At 39.4% G+C, this 15,702-nt stretch overlaps 1 protein-coding gene across 2 annotated transcripts in view; it reads right to left on the reverse strand.

The window, feature by feature from the left end:
* Positions 1-14,747, reverse strand: part of rasa1a (RAS p21 protein activator (GTPase activating protein) 1a) — a 30,962-nt gene extending 16,215 nt beyond the window's left edge. Inside the window, exon 1 of one of the 2 annotated variants that reach the window (XM_076890800.1) lies at positions 13,482-14,747. In XM_076890800.1, the coding sequence (XP_076746915.1) occupies positions 13,482-14,017 (536 nt within the window). In that variant the 5' untranslated portion in view covers positions 14,018-14,747. Of the gene's footprint in view, positions 1-5,876; positions 6,253-13,481 lie in introns of those variants that run through there. The other variant, XM_076890801.1, reaches the window with a different exon arrangement.
* Positions 14,748-15,702: the final 955 nt, after the last annotated feature.

The raw sequence follows: 15,702 nt of genomic DNA on the forward strand, positions 1-15,702 counted from the left end.
CTGTGGTGATATTTCTCTGCAGATAAGTTTTCACAGTCACAAAAACCAGTCTGCATTGACCATCCTGCGAACTTATCTGATGATGAAATTTATGTTATTCCAACCTGAGCAGAACCTAACAGACTCACAGATGAACAAAGTTTAATCAAGGCTTTACAATCTCTACTGAATCTAGAGATTAAACTAAAACTTTAGCACTGTATGTCCATTAGTTCAAAAGACAAGGTTTAGGTTCATAAAAGCAAATGTTTGGCTTTTTCAGTTTTTAGTAACTCTATTTAAGTCTTGCTTTCTGAATTAAACAGAAGACCTAAGAACGACATTGGTTAAAATTTCAGCAGGTGGGGCTGAATTTGAAAGGGCCCTGCCAGCTGGGGTAAAAAATTAACATGTTTTTCCAAATTTAGGCCAGTGTTGCATCTCAGAACAGAGGGCAGTGACTGGAAAACATGCAGAGGTGAGAGGATGAATGAGGTGCTGCAGTAGCTCTTTTCACAGGAGGCCTTAATGGCTCCCATCTGGTTTAGGGAAGTACAGGTCTCCATTTGTAAAGAAAAATGCCATCAACTCTGCTATCATGCAGGAAGCTGGAGAAAGGTTGCTGAAGAGGAGATGGAGTGTGTCCATGAGGGAGGTTTGGGGGGGATTTTTGGTGATAACGAGAATTGAAGATGGCAATCGAGAGCAGCTGGAGAGAGAAGGGCCAAGGAGCCCTTAAGCGGTTGAGGAAATATGGGAAAATAACATTGAGAGGCAAAGACAGATGACTGTGAAAACAATAACATCCAGACAAAAAGAACTTTCCACCACATCCTACTGGCTAGTTAAGCTCCACTTATTATGGAATGAGGTTATTTAAGTTGTTTACGACTCCTCCAACACACACACACACACACACACTTACTTTTAATCGGGTGTGGCAAACAAAGACACGGTGAGCCAGAACCAGCCCACCAAAGGGTGGCCAACTAGATGAAGTGGCAAAGTATGACATCTCAGAGAACAATTTAATGATTCTGATGTTTCATTAACATGAACTGCCATTTCTGCCTCTTTGATGCCAGCACTTGTAAACATGAGTGAACATGGAAAGCAAGAAGTATTTTCTTGTCTTAACAAGTTGCTCCAATTGTCATTTTTTTGTTTTTTTTCCTTTGTTCAAAATACTCCATGTGAAGCCATTGTGCCTTTAACGACCCTCTGCAATCTAAAAATAGCAACCCATAAATTGTTGAAATTGCACTTATTGAGACATTTCAAGCAGCTGTACTTTTTAATTCTTTCTTAATGGTTAATGATGCAGCGATTTCAAAAGTCCACCCCATTAGGGCTGGGCCAAACTATACTGTTCACGGTATAACAGTAGAATGTTAGTCAATGATAAGAAAATGAAATATGACGATTGAAATGGGTAAAACGCGCATGCGCAGAGCCTTTGTTTTCATACGTACATGGCGAAAAAAGCATGGCAGCGACGGAGAATGAGAAGGGCAAAAGCGGATCGTTGAATGAAACAGATGAACCAGAATTGGTTTCTAAAAATGGTGCAACTTCAGTGATGTGGAACTGGTTTGGTTTTTGTCCGTCAGATACACACCAAAACACTTTTTTGGGGTAGAACATGCAAGCGGGCCGTCGTTATTACTGTATTTTTTGGACTTTAAAAGGCTTTTAAGAGCACCTTAATTTTCTCAAAAATCGACAGTGCGCCTTATAATCCGGTGCACCTTATGAACTCTGGTTGTGCTTACTGACCTTGAACTGATTTTGTGTGGTACACGGCGCCCAAAAATCGGTTAAAAATTTTTTTAGTGTGACTTTGGTAAGCTATGAAGCTGCAATGCTTGATGGATTGTCGGATCATTACGGCTACCGTAGTCAGGAGCCTCGCGGAGTAATACGTACTGTGCTTCAACATAACATTACCTTATTGTGTCGCTTAATGCGCCTTATAATTCTGCACACCTTATGGTCCGAAAAATACGTATTTGACTTATTTATTTGGCACACTGCAGTTTCATGTTGCAAAACACCTCTTTTTAACTTTTGTGGATATTATACATGGTTATGCTCAGGATATGTTGACCAGTTTCCACTGAAAATGCCTTTTGGTTAAATTGTCAGCAAGGAACTTGCATTTGCACTGTTAAATTTTTATATAGCATTAATGCACATAAAAAACAGCTTCTTGTTTAAATGAAACTAAATTGATGGGGGCTTTTTGCACTAATAAAGTTGCGGAGTTGTAAAGTATTTTGGCTTGCATCTATTATATCGTTAGTTCTATCGTTATTGCAAATTTTCAAATATATATTGTGATAAATATTTTTGGCCATATTGCCCTGCTCTACATCCCACTATGAACAACAACAAAATACAAAAAAGAAAATGTGTGATCTAAATGTAATCGAATGACTCCATTGAAAACTCGCTAGCTGCACTCCATATAACAGAGAGACAATTGTGGATAGTGGACCACTAAATGGTGGTAAAAGAGAGCTGTAACATCATATGTCACATCATGATAAAGTATAATCAAAGTGATTTTTTGTGAAACTTTAGGCTCTTTTGCATCTACATTTAGTAAAACTATTTTATTGGATGAAGTTTCCTTCAGCTCTGTGTGTAAGCTATATATCCTCTATGATGACACGGGATGCAAATAGTTAAACAAAAGGAGAAGTGTTGAGATAAATAAGCCACAGCAATGGTGATATGAGACAGTGCTACTATCAGCTTCAGGAATGCTCTTTCATGTCAAAACACGAACATCAAGCAACACCATGACGTTTTGGTTTAGCTCGGCACAAGATAAGGAATTTACTTTTTCAACTACAGCTCCATGGCCGTGTGTGTGTGTTTCTAAAGACTAATGTTAAAAACATTACTATTTTCATTATATTGCACAGTAGCCCGGCAACTCCCATACGTTACAGTATGGTAAATGGCCTGCATTTGTATAGCGCTTTTCTACTCTCTAAGGACCCCAAAGCGCTTTACACTACATTCAGTCATTCACCCATTCACACACTGGCGATGGCAAGCTACATTGTAGCCACAGCTGCCCTGGGGCGCACTGACAGAGGCGAGGCTGCCGGACACTGGCGCCCTCTGACCACCACCAGTAGGCAAACATGGGGTTAGTATCTTGCCCAAGGATATTTGGCATGCAGCCAGGGGGCAGCCTGGGATCGAACCACCATTAGTGGCTGACCTGTTCTGCCACCTGAGCTACAGCCACCCTGAATGTAATGACAACAGTGTGCCGTCCACACTAGGTGACAGATACCCATGTTCCCACAGTGTCACCAAGCCAATGCCTGCATTTTGAATGGTATCTTCACACCAGAGACCTGTTTTATCACTCCATCACGATACAAGAGGCCAAGATAAACCTTCCAGCTAAGCTTGTAAACAAGTGATTTACTTGGGTAGGTTACATGGACAGTTTAGCTAACCGTGTAATGCATTTAAGAACAATATCACTGTGCACTGCTGCACATTAGCATGCCTAAGTCTAGTGAGTTGAGCAAGATGACTCAATACAGGGCTGATGACCGAAAGCCTTAAAAATATTCTATCACTAGACACAAGGGTTACGTGCTGTTTATAGCTTTTGTTCTAGAAAGGACAGCCTGCACCACAAAGCCACAAAGAGCACAAAACATTTTTTTTTTTAAAATCTAACTACAATGAGAGGTTCATTACACAAAGACAGCCAACAGACTCTTAGAGAGAAAGAGAGAGAGAGAGAGAGAGAGAAGCACTCATCCAAATTTAAAGAAGTACTTGAATGGATAAAATACTTGTTTATTAATAGAACAAAATTAGCACTTAATCATACTTTAATATTCAAGCTTGCAGAACAAAAATTATGAGCATGCATGCATGGATATAAAACCTATATGTCTAACTAACAGGAGAACAGTCGTTCCATACAGGCATTTTAAATAACAATATAAATAAAGCTGAGGATAAATAACAAATAACAAAATTGTTTGGGTCATTCGTGTGCACCCAACTCATGATCAGGGTATTAGACAACAGGATCACCATAACAGCATAACCATATTGTATCCTACCCACAGAGGGACTCATTCACAGACATTAAAATGGATATAGAAAATGACAGACAATCACATCAACGGACTGATCTGAGCAAATTTAATCAGTCTATATCATGAAGGCAAAGTGCATCATCCAGAGAGTGAATTGTTTCTTAAACCCCCACCTCAAAAAACCCAAAAACAGTGCAGTCATGACATGCTACTATTTGAAAATACAGTCTCTAAAATTAGCGGACAGGATAAGATTTAAGGATTTAACAAGCTTCACCAGACTATGGATGAATTTACACAGTAACCTTTTTTTGTCAAAAATGCTATACAGAGAATTTAAATCTGAGTTTCAATGATGATTGCAAGCAACAATTCTAGTATTTGTGGTCATCCACTCAATGTTCAGTTTTGTTGTTACGTTACCACACGTGAGAAAATCAGACAAAACGCTTTTTTGTTGATATATATATTTATTCCTGTCTGCTGGAGCCTAGTCTCTAGGGGCAATAAGACTAACAGGACAGGCACAGATTACTGTGACTTGAGTGGGTTAGACATCGTCTCTCTGTGTGCCTGTCTGTCTCTCATTAAGCAGTTTTGGGAGCTCTTTCTCTCTAGCTTATGCCTCAATTCTTCATCTTCCTTCGTCTTGACAGTTGGACTCAAATATCTCCACAGACATACTGTCAGCCATCATCAGGATCAAGAAAAGAAATAGTGCATGGCTGTACATTAGCAATGCACCTCGTAGCTACAGACTTTGTGTAGTTGGCATACCTTTTACACACATATTCAAGATTCCAGTATTCTTAAATAGAGCTAATGCACTCTATTAGCTTTCTTTGCATATCACATATATCCATACAATTGCACATAATAACCTTTAGCACCTTTCCGTGCCTTAGGTCTGAGAATTGGACAATGACAACATTATTGACCATATGCTTACATATAGAGTATTTAATAAACCAGTAAACCTTCTCCAAGCAAAACCGTTAATAAATTACTGTTTCTGCAGTATATTAGTGTGGCGAATTGAATTACAACTGTTATCATGAATTAAGTGCAATTGCTAGATAACAACAGGCTGCAATTTAGTTAAAGATACAAAAACATACCACATGTGCACAAAAGTTAAACAACTCTTTTCTTCCATGTGTAATCTATTCATTCAATACACCATACAGAGACATGATTATTCGGTTATTGACACTTTTTGGAAATAAACAGGTTCGTGGAGTCCGAAATGGTGATTGGGGAAAAAATGTTATCTCTGCAGGCTCTATAGTGTGAGCATACTGCTTGTAAAACTGACAAATTATGGAGGTGTAACATTGTAAGTGATTCTTACACTTCGAGTTCTTGCACTGTTGTTAGCAAAGCTAAGTGCACAAGACTTTCTGGCAGCAGCTTCCCACTTTTAGACAGCAGATTGGTGTGAAAACAGGCTGCAGGAACACTACTGTCTGTACCCAGCCAGAGTGTTTCTGATGTAAAAAATGCATAACTCCAGGGTCTCTGCCAGTGTTGCCAGACCAGTGGCACGCCAGCCCTAAGCTGACCTAACCAAGGTTAAGCATCATGCAATTTTCTAAATTTATTTTTAAGATGTTTTGGAGACATACGTTAAGCCATGTCTGAAAAACTGCAACAATTAATACTTAATATATCTTGTTGCAATCCAGTTCACAACCTTTTTTAAACCTGTATAAATAAAAAAAGCTCAAAAGGGGTTCCTGCAACTGTAAAGAAGTAAAAAGGAAAAAGAAGCTGTGAATGCAAAATGAGATTTATAGGCTGATTTGATCTCCCACTTACACCGAGTTTACCCTCTGCTGCATCTCCCTCCTGTGTCCCGTGTTCTCACAAGGTGCACCCACTCCACCGACAGCGCTGCTGGCCAGGCAAAAACTGTAAGCTCTGACGTGTAGAGCAGACCAACGGCAGCTTTAAATCCGTACCAAGCATGGTGATGTGACCCTTTTGGTGCCTTACTACGACCATCTCCCGTAGCAAGGGTTAATGAGCAATATCCATGGAAGAAAGATAAACAGGAGTACACAAAGATGCAGTTGGACTTGGATACATGCAACCGACAACCTATTTTGGTGACAGCTGGATGGTTTTGTCTGCTTCTTTGGTTCTCTAGAAGCTATTCTGAAGAATAACACAACTTGATCTTTCAGCTGCTGTCAAGCGCTGGTCTTTGCTCCCACTTCATCCGCTTCTCAATCTCATTCTCTTACTCTCCCTTAGTCTCTCTCTCCCTCTCCCTTAAAAACACGTATCACGAGCATGCTGGCGATTGGTGTTCCAAGCAGGGGAACAGCAGGGGTAGGGAGTGGCATATCTGCACATATACCGCCAACTGTATGACCACACATTTGCATGCTACCCACAAACACTAAAAAAACACACATCCATAAAAGAAAAAAAAAAAAAAAATAGGGCAATCTTGTCACCTAAATAACTCTGGCTTAACAAGGTACACAGCATTGTGAAACCAAGTAAAGCAACTACCAAATCAGCATATTTTTGTTTTACTATTAGTGCTTTCTTAATTAACTGACTGTGTCCTTGCTTTAGAAATTAAAGTAATAGATATGAAGATATGTTATGATAACATAACTTCTTATCAAGTTTCACATTTAAAATCTATTAGTTTGCAAGTACTGAAACCAAGGCTGACTTTAGAAAGTGAAATTTTGAAATTGTAGTATCCGTTTAATAAAAAAAAAAAGTTTTGCCTAAATCCTTCAGCTCTATCTTGAATAATTTCTTAAATTGTTAAAGGCTTAAATTAAACATTGCACCACAGTGCAATGAGGGCAGCTAGCTTTAGAAATGGCATAAAGTAACACTGCCTTGGCTTAATTTCCCCACCACTACCACGGCTTATTTTATGTGGCAGGCAATTTTCCAACTTTTCACTTAACATGGTAAATTAATTATTTCCATGAAAGTCTTAAGCCTTTAAAAATCCTCTTCAGGTTAAACTGGACTGATCAAATACCTTTAGTGATGATTAATTGTGAAAAAACAGCTTTAAAACAGCTGCCAGTCTAGCAACATTGAGGCCATTTACTAAAAGGCAACACTGTTGAATCCCCTAATGCATGACTATCTCACTTTTATTAGGGCTAACACATTTTATGGGCTGAAGCCGTGATTGTGCTTGTTACTTTGTTCATTGTGCAAAAAAAACAAACAAATGAACCCCCCCCCCCCAAAAAAAAAAAAAAAAAAAAAAAAAAAAAATTTCACACCACCATAAAATTTCACACTCAAGCTTGAGGCACGCTTGACTTGCATCTTTGAAATATAGGTGTTCAAGCATAAACCAAATTTTGCCAAAATTATCTGCAAAAGGTCTCTTTTTTTTCCAAACTGCTGCAGTAATACTTTTGAGTTCTGTGCCAAATGGGAAGCAGAACCAGTGCATCCTGCGCTAACTGAAAATAAGCGCCATTATACCTGCAGAGCTGAACGTGCACACAGACCCATACCTCCAGCTCATCCATTTTCCATATGCACATGGCAACCATAAAACATTGCACCAAAGCTTAACCACAAATTTAACAACAGCGAGCATAAACAAAGCTTTGTGACCTGCATTAAAAAAAAAATTAAGCAAATTAAAACCTAACATGCTAGCATGGTGTTGCTGATGGACAACAATGTTTGTACAGCCATGAAATTCAAGGAGTATCTTAAATTATAGAATTTTCTTTTCAGGAGTTCACGGTCAACGGTCTTATTACCCTACAGAATAAACAAGTGCATCACAAGTGCGTAGCCATTCAAACAACTCCCATGCAAAATGTGATCCTTTAATCATTTACTTACATTTGTTTTTTCATGTTTCCACAACAAATAGAAAGGAAGTTGTAGAGCTGATGACAGACACCAGTTGTGACTTGGAGCAAGTTCTAATTTCATTATGTATAAGCTTCTATTAAACATGATTAACTTCCAGGAGTTAGCAAGGGGGGAAAAAATATAATGACACTATAGTAAAATACCATGCTTGTCACATGACAAACAACATCTGCTAGCAACCTCACTCAATAATGAGGGTGACAGCACACCTGAAATTGTACAGATGAAGATATGGGAAAGTCAATCTTCGGATTCTCAGCTTTGCTCAGTCTAGATGATAACCAGCCAACACTTTAATCCCCAGTCACTCAAGCCAATACCTCAGCTGTCCTTCTGTGAATCAGCTTCCTTGAAATAACAGGATTACATCAGTAATAATAACAAGCTTCACTCCCACATATGCCAACAATCTTCCTCTGAGCATTTGATTACTACAAGTTCAAGCATACATTTAGGAACACCGTTTATGACAAGAACTAAAACCACGTCCACCTGTTAAAAAAACAACAAGATACTGTAGCTCACAATAAAATGGAAACATGCAACAGCAGTTTTCAGTTATGTGGCTATTCCTTCAGCATTCACTGCAACGGCATCACTGCCGCAAAAAGAATTTTTTCATATCACAGGAAGTCATGACAGTAGTACTATAATACCAAAGCCTAACCTGGCACTGTAATACTTTCCATTCACTCCCCAATCCATCAATCAGCAAACCTAGTTAAAAAGAAAAGTCATTCAAATCAGAAATCCTGCACATTGTCAAACACAACTCAAATGCTTCAGAGGATCCTGTTAGGGCCACAATGAATGGTTCAGAAGTCTTGAAAACAGGATGCTGGGTGAGAAAAGGCAGGGCAATGTGGGCGCTGGAAGAGTATAGCACGACAATGTATAGCAAGCTGGAAATATATGTAAACTATAGACTGTGTTATGAATGCACAAGACAGATATTATACTAATAAAAGTTGGAGCGGGATCAATCAGCAAATCAGTCAAACCAGCCCTAAGCATGATCATCCTTGGTTGTAATGGTTCAGGAGACTGAGGGGATATTTGTTGAGCAACGAGCAATCACAGCCTAATACTTCTATATATTATTTACATGCACACGCGCGCACGCACACACATACACACACACACTAGGAGAGCTGCAATAATTTTAAAAATAAGGGACAGGAAATGGCATGCTCAAGAGTGTAATGGTTGTCACAGTGTTATTAATCAAATGCTGCTTTGTAATAAAAGTGCTGTAATATATTGACCACTAGGAACAGCTTCCATCAGGGAATAATCTAATTAAACTATGCAATCAGTCCTTGTGGTTTATCAGAATTCCATTGTCTGTAACAGCCTTCATCACAAAGGCCAATTAGGCAGTGTTGCTGCAAAATTAGCAGTAAACCTACAGACATGTTTCCACAGCCAACTGGTAAATCTGGTAAACTCATTCACACAACCACAGATTTTCAAATCCAAGTTTTGTTTCCAATTTTTTTTCCCTTCCTTCCGCCTACCACAACCTCCTGTGGGAAACCCTTTATGACTTAAAATCCCCTCTAATCTTCGTGGAAACTCAAAATCAACGACTCATTTCCCAATGTGCTGTTTGTTTAAGCTCAGGCTCACGGCCAGTGGTTTCTAAAGGTAGCAGGAACACACACTACTGAGGCCACCTGACATCTTCACTCCTGCATCTTTGTTAATCATCAGCTTCTTATCAAACATCCTTTCAAACATTCATACAGTGCTTTTAACCACACATGATCAAAATAGGGCCTGATAGCTAAATCTGACCCAGGGTCTGGACAGAAACTGTGTGCAAAAATCCTAAAAATCAAAAGCAAAATAATCCCTAAAATGAAAATAAAAAAGGCAGCACTATGTTAATGAAGCTGAAGGACTGACTGAACCTGATTCCAACCGAAGGTGCCCCTTTTAAGACTGTTGTGGCCATTGCAAATTATTCATTATTAATATAAGAATGTATATAATATGGCTATCTTAAAAAAATGCAGCCCTCTTCCACTTTTTACCTACATACATGCACACAAATACACACAGGAAACTAGACAATACCCCGTTTAGATAATATTTTTGACTATAGCCCGCAAGTCTTATTTGTAGCCCTAATGTATCCAGGTTAGCTGGCTTTAGCCCTCGTCAGCACTGGCAGGGGAATGTGAAAGCTCTGCTAATGTGTTTTACTGTTACAGAGGAAATTAATTTATTACAGGCAGGGAAAATAATCAGCTGTCATAGACAAGCTGGGCCAACACTGTGGGAAATAAAAAGGAGAAATTTAGCAATATTTTTAAATCTAAAATTACACTGCAGACTTGATTGGGTTATTTAAGTAATTGAAGAAATTAGGTGATTTTAAGTAACTGTTTTAGTAAGTTATTTCATACTTATTGCTTTTTCTTGTTGATATTATTCAGAATTTTATCTTCTGCTTAGCAAGAATAAACAGAACCCTGATTGATGTTAAAAACCAAGGTTCATGTTGAGCAATGACTGTTTTTATACTGTTACAGTTTGCAACAGTTTACTAGCTACATAATCAAATGAACAACACATACAGAATCACTGTGATTAAGGCAGTAAGCTGTCAATGTCCCTCAGCTTTACTTTTAAGCCACAGTTTAAGTAGTCTGCCTCCTTTTTTTTGATTTGTTTTGAGGTACAATATTTGTTGGGGTTGAGAGTGGAGGGTGAATAATAACAATTTTTTTTAAAAAAAAATGTTATTTTTGACTGCAGGCACGATTACTCAATCATGACTGGACCCAAGGACAAAACAGGGTGCGACCCATCTAATTGTAATTTGAGACCTTGGATGCTTCTATCTCAGATACTATCTGTTTCAGAGCAGTTACACACCTAATAGATTTGGCATGATGCACTGCGCAGCACCTCTGACATCACATCAGCCCCTTCTATCAACAGTGGATCAGTGGCACAATCAGAAGGAGAGAGAGATCCCAGCCTTTACTGGGCCAACTTTACAAGACAAAGTCAGCACCTCATAACTTGCCTGTTTCTGAGCTGCATCCAGTGACAGAAAAAGTGATAAGATAAGTGCTCTCAGGAGGTCATTTCTCTGAATTTTCTTTTACTGCCAATCGCAAGTGTTCTCATGTAAAAAACACACAAGTGGTATATTAAGTGTATGACTGTAGTATTTTATTCAGATGTTTACGGAATACAATTACCTTAAAGAACAAAGAAAATCCATCCAAATCAAAAATAGTAAACCTCATTCTAATAAACTGCCACACAATTCTTATATACTAATAATACCCAAAAATGTGGTCCAGCTTTCCGGTGCAATCACAACCACTACAAACAATTCACCAAACCACAAAGCCAATACAGCGGAAAAGCTTGTGTTGTGAACATGTCTTGCACAACTCGATTAAGAAAGACACAGGAGACTGTGTTGGTGAGAGTCAAAAAGATTCTGGGTATTCTACTCTAGTCCAAAGTTAGGTACTGGTGAGAGGTTTAGCGAATGTAGCAGATAAATATTTGAATTCAAGTTACGCATGATGAAGCAAGTAAAACCAAAGAAAGCCCCCCCCCCCCATAACACGCAGTAATTGCTCCAATGCCTCAGTGAAAATCTTTCAAGCTGAAAAACTGGGGTGAGTGTAAACCTGTGAAGAAGTCTGCATTTCCAGGGCAAAACTACAATTTCCAAAGCAGCAGGATAGGTAGGAGCCTAGATATAAGTGATGTTCATTCCACTTAAGGTTATTCATTACCAAAACAGGCAACAGTGTAAAACGCTGCCCTTCCCCTTCCTCTGTAATCTGACAGCGAGATATAGAATGGCTTCTAAAATAAGAGCTGAATCCACACTCCAAGCCTAGTCACTTCCATATCTCACAGTATGAGGGCCAGAAATGACAAAGCTCAGCAGTTTTCTAATGAGACTATAACAAATGGAAGGCCTATATTTAGGTTATTACAACATCAGCAGTGCGCACGCAGGTTTGAACATGGGTTTCTGTGCATGCCTGATAAAGTCATGACAGTACCCACAATTAGTCAGATGCTTTCTAAAGTACAGTGCTTAGGCAGAATTTACTGTGCTGCAGACAAGAAAAGAAAAAAGGTTTGCAAATGCTTTGTTTTAAGTTTTAGTTCACTTCAATCACAGGCAAAATATTTAGACACGATGGCCATTCTCTCAGAGCATACAGTTGTGCAGCAAACAAGAAACAAGATTTTCTACTTCCCATGTAGCATTACAGAGAACTATGCACTTTACTATAAATAGTAGATAACAGAAAAGTGTATGGATTTCTGTCAAAAGCACAGGCATTGATTTTAATGTATCTGGGCCAATAGTGCCAAGGGTTCTTGCCAGCCTAAAACTTAAATCTAAAACAAGAAAAATGCTTTGTTTAATCAAAGAAACAAAGTTGCTTTGGAAGTATTTGTGCATCACCTGAGCATCAGTTCGAATTGTCACAACTGTCACCAACGACACCTGGAATCAAGTTGGTCTCCATACAATTGTTGATTTAGGTTTTTGATACAACAGAAAAAGAAAGGGAGGCTAAGGAGCTTGGAATAATAAAAAAAAATTGGAGTTCTTTAAGTTTCTTAAAGACATTTTACCTCTTATTCGAGAAGCATCTTCAATTCTGAAAGAACTATTCAAAGAAAGTGTCCTGATATGTATATACTGACTTTATCCGAACTTAATGATTTCCTATCTTCTTCCAAAAACATAAAAACTACAAAAAAAATTGAATGTTAAGCTGAAAGATTACGTGGAACAGGAAACGAAAAACCTACAGTCGAGTTCACTTGAAAGAAATCTAAAAACAACAACAAAGCTCAAATAAGCCTGGACAACTGCTGCAGAGTGCAATTTTGAATGTTCTTAATCGCTCAGTTTCACTCCATCACAAAGAAGTTCTTTGTATACCATGACTTCTCTGCAGAATGGGCAAAGCTGAAGGACCAACAACAGCATAAACGTGAACAAAAGCGCCTGCACTACCAGTTGTCCCACATCCTTGACGGCATTTTTGTTACTGTTACACTGTATTACTCAGTGTTGATTATTGTGTTTACTGTGTATATACATAATACTTGTTCTGCTTGGTTGATCCTGTGAAATGAGGCTATGCTGACAACAGCTGTCCAAGTCAATTATTGATATGTAGTAGTCCATTGTGAGAATGTTTATAAGGGCATTTACTATAAGTGAATCAGCTCTCTGTAAAAAATAATGAACAGGCATTACTACTGTGTTGCTAGGGTTTCTATTTCATATTGAATCTCCTGACAATTCAATTTGATCTCAGTTATTTCAGTGCTTTCTAGGATAACAGGTGTGCAAACGCACAACAGATGTATTTTAGGTAATGTGTCTTGGGGAACTGAAATTATTTCAAAGCCACATCTACCAAATATACCTCAAGTGCAAAACAGGAAGGCTATGAAAACGCAATAAAATAAATACATTGCTTTAGTGCTTCTATTTTCTAGAAGTTATAGACGTCACTTAACTTGTGGTTTACTTACTGGTTAGTGGGAGGTGCGGAGAGTGGGAACGTCACCTCTTCTTCGTCGATTTCCATCCCATCTTGCATGTCGCTTTCATCCATAGTGCCACCGAGCCCCCCACAGCTAGGAGGCGGAGGAGGTGGTGGTGGAAGTGGTGGGAAGACAGTGGGCCCATCCGGGCCTGTTGATGTGGGTGAGATCCGACTAGCTGGACCCTCCATAGTTGGAGAGCAGCACATGCCGCCCACTGTCCCTGAGCTTGTTCCTTGAAAAACTGAATGTCCACCTCCTGCTACGCCACTCCCTGCTCCGGTCATATCCCCACTAAGCATGGAGGAATAGATTATATTCATCTCTGAAAGGGAGTCCGGAGATGTGTTTGAATGCTGTCGGGTGGCTGGTGCCGGCCCTTGCACCAAATCAGTGGTTCGGACTCTGCTCGGCTTGGGATAGTATGGGAAAGGGGCCGTCGTCTCCGGGCCTCCTCCGCCTGCCACCCCTGTCCCTGTCGCGACCGAGCCCGTATCCTCACTGCTGACCTCCGCTGCCATCATAGTAGAAAAATACGTAGAGGGGAAAAAGTCCAGAAGGGAACCTGCCCTTCCCCTCTGTTTTTACAATAATCCCCCGGTGTTTGGGCTCCTGGGAAACAACACCAAAAGTTTCTCAAAAACGCGTTCAGCTAGCCGGCTAATGTTAGCCAACAGCTAACTTAGCTTACTTGGCTGCACTAGCGGGCGTTAGCTTCGCCTCGCATTCGCTCCCTGCAAAAATCACCGAGCTAACGCTAGCGGGACAGCTAGCAGCTTCGAGACACTTGATGAGTTCTTGCTCGCTATGTCTTCATTGTTTCCTGAGTTTAGAGTTCACGCAGAAACACTACATGAGATTAACCGTTACAATACTTCCAACAGAATATCACTTCACCTATATTTCCTGTTGGTATTTTTGAGTCTGGGGGGATGTTCGGACTTCACCCTCGGCACCAAAGCAGACCACTTGTCGATGAGTGTTGTTTTATTGTCACTGTTGTGTGTAATCCCCTTCTTTTTTCCCAGTGTTGTTTTCTTCAGTTTTAAACCGTCTCCAGTAGCGTTCCCAGACGACTTCAGCCTTATCTCCTATATCCCCGGAGCCGCATGTTGTTCTCCGCGTACTGCCATGTCGTTTACCAACATTTATTATCTGCGTACAAGCTTTATTTCTGGGTTTCGGGGCTAGTGGCTTGCCCGCTGCTGCGCTGCTCTTGTCTCCCCTCCCTCTCCCACTCCTCTCCAGTTAAAGATCAGACACAGCTAAGTGAACACAGAGCGGAACTTTTTTTCCCCCCAAATTTAATCCATGGCATCTTCAATCACGTTAAATCTTATTAAGTTGAATAAAATGCGATATTGTCCTTGTTACGTAAATGAAATATAGAATCTCATTATGGTTTGTTTGTTTTTTTCTTACCAGAGGATCTCAGAAAAGAAGACAAGTAGCAGAGTAAAATCAGTCCTCTAGATATTTTTCTGCAAATAATCTCTTGCTGAACTACTATACTGTGGCAGGAAATGTTTACACCTTTGATCTGCTGTTTTTAACACGTCAGCAGCACCGAACAAGTTTCACTAGTTATCAGATAAGCGGCTCTGTACAATAAACAGAAAAGAGTAATTAGAAAAAAAAAACATTTAATGGCAGGATTTATTTACAGTTCCCCATTTAATCTACAACTGCAAAAATATATTTTTTAATTGTACCTCTTATTCTTGCTTCCATACAAGAACACAGAGATTCAAAATCTCCCGTGATGTTATCAGTTACACCTGAGCGTTTCCCTTTCAAGCCCCAACTTCACATTGTGATTTGTGTGTACGTGTGTGTGTTCCTGTTTTTCCTTCAGACAGGTAATGAAAGTCTAGGTAAATGACAGCATGTATAGTTCCACGTCCTCTAATTCTAACTAATTTCACCACTGCATCCTGTTAGATAGAAACATACTGGGTAGATATGCTACAATGCTATTCAGCTGTTTAAGATGTTCGAGGCGTTTACCTTAACATATTGGCAATAGCACTACGGGGCAGCAAGAAAACCGCTTAAACTAATTTGCAACCTTTCAGTTACGTTTATACAAAACAGGAAAATGCTTTAATTGCAAAGTCATAAATAGCATGATAATACTACTAAAATACCAATGTGAAGGGAAAACGCTCAAAAAAAGCACGCACAGATGTTCCATCACATTGCTGGCTCC

The sequence above is a fragment of the Maylandia zebra genome, linkage group LG12 (genome assembly GCF_041146795.1).
Source record: "Maylandia zebra isolate NMK-2024a linkage group LG12, Mzebra_GT3a, whole genome shotgun sequence".
NCBI classification, from domain to species: Eukaryota; Metazoa; Chordata; class Actinopteri; order Cichliformes; family Cichlidae; genus Maylandia; species Maylandia zebra.